This window comes from Lichtheimia ornata (assembly GCF_029851405.1).
Source record: "Lichtheimia ornata isolate CBS 291.66 chromosome Unknown scaffold00005, whole genome shotgun sequence".
In the NCBI taxonomy this organism is placed as follows: Eukaryota; Fungi; Mucoromycota; class Mucoromycetes; order Mucorales; family Lichtheimiaceae; genus Lichtheimia; species Lichtheimia ornata.
This window is the reverse complement of record NW_026695325.1, coordinates 270,668-281,885: the sequence shown is the minus strand read 5'-3', so window position 1 is coordinate 281,885 and position 11,218 is coordinate 270,668. Positions and strand designations below refer to the sequence as shown.

At 43.3% G+C, this 11,218-nt stretch overlaps 4 protein-coding genes across 4 annotated transcripts; 3 read left to right on the top strand and 1 right to left on the bottom strand.

The window, feature by feature from the left end:
• Nucleotides 1-344: 344 nt before the first annotated feature.
• On the top strand, nucleotides 345-1,429 carry O0I10_001879 (uncharacterized protein; the record flags this gene model as incomplete). Its single annotated transcript, XM_058481968.1, has 4 exons — nucleotides 345-429; nucleotides 490-593; nucleotides 725-820; nucleotides 881-1,429. The coding sequence occupies 4 exons, from the start codon at nucleotides 345-347 to the stop codon at nucleotides 1,427-1,429; spliced, it is 834 nt and encodes a 277-aa protein (XP_058347099.1).
• A 1,848-nt stretch (nucleotides 1,430-3,277) lies between these two features.
• On the bottom strand, nucleotides 3,278-3,724 carry O0I10_001878 (uncharacterized protein; the record flags this gene model as incomplete). The annotated part of the gene is made up of 1 exon (XM_058481967.1): nucleotides 3,278-3,724. One exon carries the CDS (start codon nucleotides 3,722-3,724, stop codon nucleotides 3,278-3,280), a length of 447 nt encoding a protein of 148 aa, XP_058347098.1.
• Nucleotides 3,725-6,653: 2,929 nt separating this feature from the next.
• On the top strand, nucleotides 6,654-8,562 carry O0I10_001877 (uncharacterized protein; the record flags this gene model as incomplete). Its single annotated transcript, XM_058481966.1, has 7 exons — nucleotides 6,654-6,814; nucleotides 6,879-7,048; nucleotides 7,115-7,492; nucleotides 7,557-7,733; nucleotides 7,792-8,100; nucleotides 8,160-8,303; nucleotides 8,363-8,562. 7 exons carry the CDS (start codon nucleotides 6,654-6,656, stop codon nucleotides 8,560-8,562), a joined length of 1,539 nt encoding a protein of 512 aa, XP_058347097.1.
• Nucleotides 8,563-9,000: 438 nt separating this feature from the next.
• Nucleotides 9,001-11,150, top strand: O0I10_001876 (uncharacterized protein; the record flags this gene model as incomplete). Its single annotated transcript, XM_058481965.1, has 9 exons — nucleotides 9,001-9,029; nucleotides 9,081-9,200; nucleotides 9,313-9,391; nucleotides 9,458-9,596; nucleotides 9,660-9,975; nucleotides 10,038-10,707; nucleotides 10,766-10,842; nucleotides 10,899-10,943; nucleotides 11,000-11,150. 9 exons carry the CDS (start codon nucleotides 9,001-9,003, stop codon nucleotides 11,148-11,150), a joined length of 1,626 nt encoding a protein of 541 aa, XP_058347096.1.
• Between the last annotated feature and the right edge of the window lie 68 nt (nucleotides 11,151-11,218).

Below are 11,218 nucleotides of genomic sequence, written 5' to 3'. Positions count from 1 at the left end.
AGAAGAAGCTGTGGATTGCAGTAACACCAAAAAGTGATGAGCCAGGGTGTTGTAGGTGGATGGATCCTTGTAACAATAACCTGATAAAGGCAAGAAAGGGGCAACTGGATTGGTGGAAACAATGCTTCACATTTGCACTATGTCAGAGAGTCATCATGCTCGGCCCGGCCAAAAGAGCCCACAAGGTGGGATGTTTATACTCAGTTGCTAAACGGCTCATCATCAACCCTTCCACACATACATTAAAAAGGATTGCAGCACGGGCCCATGACATATGCATGTATTAACCCTTTTTTCTTTCTTTCCTTCACTTCCATGTCACTGAGATTTATCATTATTTCTTCATGAACTCGATGAGTATGCGTCGTCGCCGCCATTTATTTCATTCACTCTTTGACTCTGTGCCATTGGATGAACGTTTACTCCAAGGTATGCTTTTTATTTATCTCACTATTTGACCACATGTATCACTCACAATGAAGCTACTAGTATATCGATGTGCATTACAAAAAGACATTTTGGTTCAAGGACACATGTACGTTTCTGAACACCACGTTTGTTTCAAGGCCAACATCTTCGGATGGATCACTCGGGTGCGTATCATTGCCGACCGCCGGTAAAATCGACGGGTACTCCTTTCTTTGCTGAAATCCTACACAACCGTCATACCTGCATTCCACCACAGAGCTCTTGTTAACCCCAACATGGTCAACCTATGTACTAGATTGCTATTGCATTTGCCGACATTGAAGTCATTGAGAAGCGCAACACGGCTAGACTGATTCCCAATGGTATTCGCATTGTGTCAGGACGCGAAAAGGTAGAGTAAAAGCAGCCTATTTGTGAGAAAAAAAAGTCTCTCTACTCACATGATGATTAGCATGTATTTGCATCATTTCTCTCACGCGACGATGCCTATCAGCTTTTGATGGATCTTTGGGAAGAGCATCATCCTCAAAGTGACAAGAAACAGAAACATGATGAAGAAGAAGAGGATCGAGCGAGTCATGTCTCCACCATTGCTACTGTGCCATCCAAGGAAGCCGACATCCTAGCAACGCAAGAAGTATTACCAACACCACCTCCTTCACCTACAGCTACATCACCATCATCATCTCCTCCTTCTCCTCCTTCTTCTTCACCGCCGACGACCACAAGAAAACAACGTACTACATTGTTTTGGCCGGGCCGATGGCGACCGATGCTTGCTTTACCACCATCATCAACACCCACGGAGAAGGCGCCGATCATTCAAAACAACGACAATGAAAACAAAGATACCACAACAGTGAATGATGATGAAGCAACTCATGGAATGGGATGCCTATTGACGTTGACTTTGGTCCTGATTATAACCCACATTTACATGATTTATCATCTTGTTCGTGCATCACGACACCTTGCCGTCATTGAATCATTCTGCAAATAACAACAATCATATCACATCCCATGCATTTCTCTTTTCATATACATCTTTTATCCTTTTTTGTTCCTTTGTTTGCGTATGTGTATATTATGTATGTCTCCCTAGTCTGCCCTTATGATAACAACAACAACATTTCAATCGCATTTGTAAAAAAAGTTCATGTGATAATGATGGATTGCTATGTATTCTCACACGCAGTGGGGGATAACGACATTATGATGATGGAAGTAACGGGGGACAATCATCTGACGTAATGGGTGTGTATGATGCAAATGATAGCCGGCATAAAGGGTTCAATCTTTTTTTAGCAAAGGATTGTTATCCATGTATTCAAAATGACCTTTTTCCACTACTATACTGCAATTGACATGCCTACGGGTCCTTGGAAGGACACTTTAAGTAAGACTTTGTGTGAAATCCGAGACAATCAAAGCATCTGGCGGCTACGTAGAAGTTTGTCGCCACGTGGTCTCGACTCGCTAGAAGAAAATGCACAACGCGCTGTGTCACATGGTTACTCTTTTGGTGCATGTACAAAGGACGATTGCTGAGAAGCAGCAAAGAGGCTAATCCATGTGCTTAACAAAAGGGAAGGAGCAACTTCATCATGAATGGATGACCATAGAAGCAATAGCGGGATCTCCTTTCTTGATAACAATAAAATGGGCATTCCACTCTTTCTGTGCATGATCCGTTTTACAAGATCTTGTACACCCGTATCCAAGATTCTTGTACATGGCTTCCTGAAAAACCCCTATCTCGGGTTGAGTGCCGGGGAATCTGCATATGGCCTTATTCTTGCTATAGTAGCTGTGATGCGCGCACATGGATCCATATGTGCAACGTATCACCGGCAACTTGGCTAACCTGATTGAAAATGAGGGATACATTTTGCCTGTCAAAATATTGTTAGTATAAAAAACAGGTCGAGATACATTAAGAGCACGTCATTCTCAGGTAAAAAGTCGGTTGTTGTTGTTGTCCCATGTCTCATCCTTTTGTGGCGTATTCCTTGCCATTCCCATCGATTGTTTTATCCATGTCGATTGATGACTTCGTTTTTAGTCCTGAGGAGAGAGAAAAGAATGATGACATTCTTGACTTGTAATATGATTAAGAAGACGCGGGGAGTGAAAAATATCAAGATTATGCGTGTATTGGGGACGTTCGAATCACTCGTGCACGCTCTCGATCATGCGAATATTCTTTTGGAAACAGGGTGCCTGCATGTGTCTAACGGAATGTTGAGAGAAGGGGGATTTCGGATCTGGGATTGCGTGATATCTGTTAGGCTGGCGTGAAATTCAAAAAAGGGACATGTCGATGATTGACGCTGTTGTTGCAATTCAATAGCTCATATCTATGCAGCAAGTGGTGTAGTATCTAGGTGAATGGTGATCATCAAAAAAGTGTAACATGCAATCATGTTGGCAGCACGAGGAGCGAAAGAGGATGATACCAAAGTAACAACGGTGCAAAAATGAATTTCCCCAGTTACTCAGCAACCTGAAGGATGAAGCATATTATTGGTGAAAGTACATGCACACCTTGTCTTTAATCATTGCCTGTAATTTCTTATCACTTACAAGAGGAGAAAAAAGGGGAGGGGTGAGGAAAGGAAGGGGGACATGATATGAGGAGAATATCACTGTTTTGGCGGCATATGCTTAATGAGATGATGTTAAGTACAGAAACAGGAACGAGCTTTAATAGTAGTATCTACAACGTTTTCTTTTTTTTTTTGTTATATACAGCAACAAGTTGAATGGGAATGACAAAGCAAATAAAGAGAAGGGAATCTTTTGTATAATGTGTGTGTGTGTGTGTCAAGAAGAAGGTGTCGACATTTTCCTAGGCCAGCCAGTGTTCACAAGCATTATGAAAGTTTCGAAAGGTGTAATAAAGCTCCTTCATGTCAGTATCTTGAACTGCCACGACCGACCAGTAGGGTTGTTCTCGAAAGTCGTCTCGTTCATCCATGCAATGAGGTTGATAATGATGTTGCTGTCGGTTATCCGGTATCGGTGGTTCTGTATCCATTGGATCTTCTTGTTGCTCGTCTTCTTGAAGCTCGTCCAAACAGGTGTTTAGCCATTGCTGTTCTAGCATGTCGTCGTCATCTTGTTGATTGTGAATTTGGGTTTCCATTCGAAGCAAGTTGGTGATCAAGACAAGCTTGTGAATAGACTGGTCGACGTTTGAGTTGTGTATCTCTTGAAGCTTCTGGAAGGAAAGGCCACGGATGTACTCTGTAGCCATGGCTGATGCATACGCGTCGTTTGATATATGCGATGACATTGATGTAATAAAAAAGTGAAGAATAAGAGAGAAAGAAAGATGAGGAAGGGAGGTGAGCTGCTTTTATAACAAGACCGATAAAGAAAGAGAAAGAGAGATGGTATCTTCCCCCCCCCCCCACATTGCACCCGATAACACCATGACAGCATGCGCTTGGCGTACATCCACTTGTATTGCTACACATAGACATAAACTAACTGCGGCGCTCTTGAAATGGGGGGTTTTGCAAAGGAGAAGAGTGATACAAATGAGCAAAACAAATGAAAAAAAGAACTGCGGATGGATGCTAATGCTGCGGGGTCGATAGCACCACCAAACATTATCGTCATGCAGATCCCTGTTAAGATGCAAGGTGAAAGAGCATGAATGATACCAGGTGGCCAAGCAGATCCTCTTGTGATACAAATGGATAATACGACGACTGCGGAAACCTACTACTCTTGGAAACAAAGAATATGTAGTAGTATGTGGGTTGCAGGTACATGGAAACCAATAGCCATCCAGATACGATTGAAACGATTATGTGATTTTCTCTCAGCTTCACGCAATGGTCATATTGACTCACTTGCTGTGCTTATCAAATAGCCCCCCTTCTCTCTTCTCTTCTCACCAACCCCTAATTTAGCCAGGATGACTTTTGGCACCCAGCCCCTTATATGTCTATTCGCATATTAGAAAACAACAAAAGTTCCTTTCATGGAAGAGAGAAGGGTAAATAAAGCACCCCACTACTTGTCGTGTGCCTTGTATGGCGTGTACTTGCTGTTCTTTATGATTGCTGCAAAAGTCGTATCCCATCCACATACCGTTGCAGTGATAGCGTGTCAAAAGGTCCATTCTGCTGCCATGGAGAATCGCCTTCGTTTATTGCATCTCGAGGAGCATAGTATTGTAACAAAACAACAAGGATCTTCAGTGTCTGCATATATCAACGGGGCCCAGCTAGCGAGCACATCATGTTGCTAACAATACCAGGTAGCTGCTCGTTGCTGACACTAATGTAATTGGATCATCATTGTTGCTATGCGCAGGCATACGTACACGAATACCGCTGCTATGAAAGCATAAAGGCATCCTGATATTGGCAGGTTCCTTTGTGATGGGGATGTACTTTTATGGGCACAAAAAGTGGTTGATGACTTGAAATAATACCGTGATAGCAAATTGATGTCATTGTTCGATGATGGGTATTGCCACCAAGCCCCTAATTTGATTATGCAGTTGCCGATTTATGCATGGACAATCACACCCAGGCTCTTTCTAAGAGAACCAAACATTGCTGGTGGAGGCGCTCCAACAACGACCATCATCATTTCTTTTTCTTGTGTGCATAGAAATTCACGCACCCATATGCATGTAAAAATCGCCCATTACACACCACACCTCCCTTTCCTCCACCAATAACCTTTGATAGCTTGCACGATTGATTGATGCGGAAGAAGTAGTTATTGAACTTTTTGGCTATGATAATAGCGTTGATTGGGTAGTCAACCTTCTCTCAAGCAGGCCGAGAAAATACATTACTTATGTTTTCTACCAATCTTGAGGAGTGATGTGGAGAAGTGGTGTATGCAGCCACATTGGTCATCGGGCGTAGGCAAACATGCCGAGATGTGTGCTTATGGGGGGCTGTGTAACGGTGCGCATTGCTGTTGACATTGGGCTTGGCTAGACCAATTAATCTTCGCATTGGCCGCAAATGGAATATGATAAGGATTTGATTACATGTTCAGGTGATTGGGGGAGCATATTCCTTTGATCAACAACATGCATGCATCATTTGGGTATAAAATTACGTCCCTTTCTTCTTCTCAACATGACCAACAAACAACCCAAAGACCCTCCAAAGAGATACCAGGTATCTAGAGCGTTGTGGTAAATGGGACCTCGAGAACGTGCTCGATTGTGTGTCAAACGCTTAGTATTTGAACTTGGCAAATTATAAGCAACATTGGTTAACAATGGGTTGATACAAATCTGGAATCTGGCACATGTCCTGTGATGGTCGATTTGCTCGTGTATGGAGACGACGGTGGCGCTTTTTCTATTATTGACATGTCCAAGTGCCATCATCCGCAGCAAGGTAATACCATATGCAAACGCCTTTTATTGATCCATGTGTTTCAAGCCCATATACACATTGCTTATTATTCAAACGAAAGTAGTAGTAGTAGCACCCTCCTGTGTAGTTGTTGTCTCCTAATAACGCCGAGCTGTGTTTAGTTTAGCATGCTTAAAGTGCCATGTGTCTATGATCGCTGTTTTCTCCTTTCGATTACCAGTGACCGTAAGCTGATAGAAAGAGCAATGGTGTAAAAAGAGATTATAGGTTACAAAACCAACACGTATTAGGTTGCACACGATCAACTTGTACACACATGACATTTTGGGCTAAGATATCATAACGGCGATTCCCGTTGTTGTACAACTACGGTAGCCTGTCAACCCGCCCTTTGAACGGGATAAAAAGGTACCTATCCCGCTTTAGGGATTTGTGCTATGGCAAATCTGTGGAGATTTACCATCCCTAGTTTGGCTAAGAAACGAAGGGGAGAGCGAAGGAAAAACATCATCCTTGTATTGTCAGATTCGGGGTTGTAATCGTTCCGGTTGCCCTATTACTAGTCATGGTGTGCAGCAACAAAAGGAATGGGTAGCAGTAAATCAAGTCAAGTTTATTTGATAACGAGGAATGCTATATGGCAAATGACGTCTTGTTTTTTCCGCATGATGTTGATAAGCATTAGAATGAAGGTGAGCGTCGTTGTGTTTGACTATAGACGTCAATCTCATATCCGCTGCTGCTGCTGTTGCTGTCCAAGTCCGCATTCATAAGCTCCTCCTTCTCTTCCTTCAAGCTTTCTCTTTCCCACCTTCAATTTTTCCGAACCATATCTGCCAAAGTCAAAAGGAGAACATTGCTTCCCCAATGTCTCAGTTCACCACATCGAGCGCTTCCTCTGGCTCGCATCATGTCATGACAACCACCGCCAACAACAGCAACAACAACAACAACAGTCGTTACATGAATGCCGACATTACTTCTAGCACCTTGTCTATGAACTCGGGCTTACACCGTGATGATGACAGGTACGCACACCCTCTTTCTTTACCTTGGTATTCCCACCCTCTTATTCAATCTTGTCATTAGCAGCACCGTCTCTGAGCTACCCGAATCACCAACCCTTCCTCCCGAAATGCAGCGTGGAGACGACGTTGCCGCTATTCCGAGAACGAGTACCGATTATCCCAGGAGTCCAACTCAAGAGTCAAACCTTTTACGCTCCTATGCTTCCATGCCAGCAGAGCAGCTTTCTCCATCAGGTATAGAACAATAGGAGAGGTAATGGATGATAGATGCTAATCTATGCACTTGTTTATTTATGTTAGCGTCATATCCCCACATGCAAACGACAAGTCCACCACCCATTAGCCAACCATTAGAGCGTACACGATCAGCACAAACAGTACCATCAAGACCAAAGCAACAACATGTACGCCATGTATCGTCACATAACAACTTGCAACCTCGACGTTCGAAACGTGCAATGCCTGATCACATGGCAGCCGCTTTGGAATTATCCGCTAGTCCAAGTGTACCCCCAGCACCTGCTGCAGGAATGTATTGGTCTCGTTCAGTGACCTATGGACGTGGTCCATCAAGACCATTGCGAGCGCATACGATCAATCTCATTGGCGAACAATTGTTTGTGTTTGGTGGTTGCGACATCAAGACATGCTTCAATGCACTCTACGTCTTGGATATGGGTAAGGAGGAATGGGATAAGGAAGCAAGGTACACACATGGACTCTAATCATTACATGTACCTAGATACAATGACATGGTCAAAACCTCGAACATTGGGACAACCTCCTCCACCTTGTCGTGCACATTCCAGCACACTCGTTGAACGAGACTTGGGATCCGGCAAACGAGCACATTATCTTTACATCTTCGGTGGTGGTGATGGACCAAATTACTTTAATGACCTCTACGTACTCAATGCAGGCAAGGATTGGCATATGCATAATTAAGGTGAAGAGAGCTAATGATGATTGTATTACAGATACTCTTGTATGGAGTAAACCTGCTACAGAAGGCATCCCACCATCGCCACGTCGAGCACACACAACATGTCTATGGAACGACAAAATCGTAGTTATGGGAGGTGGTGATGGTGCAAGAGCTTTGTCAGATGTCCATATCCTTGATATCTCTGATCCTTCACGTCCTCGATGGTCACAACTTTCTACATCTGGTGTTCCTCCTATTGCCCGTGGTTACCATACAAGCAACCTCGTCAAGGACAAATTGATTGTATTTGGTGGTAGTGATGGTCATGAATGCTTCAGTGATGTGCACGTATTAGACCTTGGTAAGTGGTATTGGAAGAGTGAGAGATCGAAGGATAAAGGCTGATTGCCTATCAAATAGTTACCAATCGATGGACGCAAGTGGAGTTGGATCGCATTGTCCCACGTCTTGCACATTCAGCTACCCAAGTTGGATCTTATGTGTTTGTGATTGGAGGTCATGATGGGTCTCGGTACTCAAACGAGGTATTGCTATTGAATTTAGGTGAGTGTAGTAAGAATGATGTATCATTAGGAGAATGGCAATATTAAGGATTCGTATAGTGACCATGAGTTGGGAATCACGAAGGATCTATGGTGGAGCTCCTAGTCCAAGAGGTTATCATGCAGCTGTGCTGCACGATTCACGATTGTATGTCCTTGGAGGATATGATGGCAAAACAGTATTCGACGACGTGTACATGCTGGAATTAAGCGCCTGTGCATACCTGCCTCAGATCACCAACTTTGAAATTGATCTATAACAGCAACAACGACACCAACAACAACCCCTCCTAATGACTCTTGCACGCAACTACGCACTTGGAAGCATCCATCAACACATCCTATACATATACATATACATACACAATGCACACTCACATATCTGATGATGATGACGACCACCACCAATGACCAATCCGCACCAACATTTATATGCGCACTCTTTTTTATTCCTTTTTTCTTTTACAACTATCGACCTTACGTATGTAATATTGTTTTTGCTTTCCTGCTTTACTTTAGAGATGTTACACAAGTAGTATTATAAAAGCTTGATGGGTTGGACGAATAGCGAAAATCTTGGCGATCACTAGTGGGGGATTTGCATGAATTTAGTTTGGATATGCGGGGTCTATAACGACTGGTTCAGTTTGGCACTAGTTTTTCTTTTCTTTTTCCTCTCTCTTCATCTTTCTACTATTATGACCGCTCGTGGAGTTGCTCGAAGCATGTAAGGTCTCTTCTTTTCTAGCCATGACAATAGGCTCATTCAGCTATGCAGTAAAAACTATGCCAAAGGATTCTCTGATGCCCAAATTCGAGTGAGAGAAGCGACATCGAATGACCCATGGGGACCAAGTGGCACCATCATGAACGAGATCGCACAAATGACATACAACGAGTAAAGTATCCAGTGCAAGAGTGGGGGGAGGGTGCAAGAACGAGATGGCTGGGATCACACACTTGTACTCCCTCGTCATTGTTGTGTACCCTTACTGACATTTAATGTATAGGCATGACTTTGTGGAGATTATGGACATGATCGATCGTCGTCTCAACGATAAAGGAAAAAACTGGCGTCATGTATTCAAGGTATGTAAGAGTGTAATGTGATCATGGAGCCAAGACATATATAAACATGCACGTGGTGGTTGCTAGGCTCTCTTGCTTTTGGATTACTGTATTCATGTCGGCTCCGAAAATGTGGTGCTTTATGCCAAGGAAAATGCATACGTTGTCAAGACACTCAAAGAGTTCCAACACATCGATGACAATGGTCGTGATGTGGGTGCAAATGGTAAAGTTTGTTACATCAAAGTGTCAATTTCGGCGAGTTATTATTAACACGTGGTCTTGTTAGTGCGTCAGAAAGCCAAAGATATCTCTAGTTTGTTGATGGATGATGCACGGCTGAGAGAAGAGCGTCAATCACGAGGTCAAATGCGAGATCGAATGGCTGGTGTGGGAGATTATTTCAATGAAACCATGGGATATGGTCGAGGAGGACCACCAGGAGGAGGACCATCAACAGCAGGAAGCTATTATGGATCACCGTATAGTCGTACACCAGGACCACGAATGAACAACAATAATGATGCGGATGATCGAGAATTACAAAGAGCTATCGAAGAATCACGACGACTAGCGCAAAACGAGAAAAAGAATCAAGAACAAAGGTAAAGGAGGGAAAAGGATCAATCACTTTTAGAGTGCTAATGATTGATGTATGTACGTATAGTGATTCTGATCTTGCACGAGCTATTGAGATGAGCGAACAAGAAGCTCGCGAATTGGAACGTAAGAAGAGGGAAAAGCTTGCCCGTCAAAATGAAAAGGATCTTCTTGGAGATGATGATTTGAATCCATTCCCGCAAAACTACAACGCCCAAATCAATCCTTATGCAGCACAACAACAACAGCCAACTGGGATGAGCAGCTTTACCTTCAATGATCCAATTTCAGCCAATAACAACCCATGGGCAGCAGCTGGTATGCAAGCACAAATGACGGGTTTACCACAACAGTATACTGGTGCAGCACCTTTTCAACCAAATACAATGATGTCACCACAATCAATGATGTTGCAACAACAACAACAACAGCAACAACAGCCAATGGTCACAGGGATGTCTATGCAGCAACCCAACAATTTTGGTGGCTCGCAATTTCAGAATACAATGCCCACAGGGTTGACAGCTCAACAGCCAATGACAACAGGAATGGCATCTCCCTTTCAAAGTAACACTCCCAGTGCAATGAATTGGAGCCCTGCAACACAATCATCCATGGCTGCGGGCACTATTGGCACAGGCACAACTACCCCTCCACAAGTCGCCATGGCAACGGGCACGAATAACCCTTTTGGTCCATCTCAAAGCCCATTGAATGCTCAACCAACCGGTCAGCAGGTACATGTTATTATAAAGAAGGATAGTGGCAATTGATAATCTAACTACTTTTTCACAGCTTTCAAGCTCTATGCCCACTGGTGGTAATGTCGATCCACGATATGCAAAATTGAATTCTCTACTTGCATCGGGAGAGTAAGTTTAGTCCAACATACATTCAATGGAGCTGCATAACTCACACGTATGATTAGGGGTCAAGATACTTTTGGTAACACAGGCAACTTGCGTGTCCCAGTGTAAGTTAAAGATGGTGGGAAAAGTGATGGATTCAATGCTGATAATCAATATGAAGAGGTACCGGGTTTGCCAACTCGATGAAGACACAACCAAATGGTACAGCAAAATCCAGCAGCACAAGCGATCTTGTGGGATTAGATGTCAACAATACGGGTCAACCCACACGTAATCCGTTTGCTCCTCAAGCTACAGGATCCTTTACATGATATCATTGTATACGGCTTTTATACATAGTGAAAAGTTTTATATAGTACAACGACCATAAATATGATGC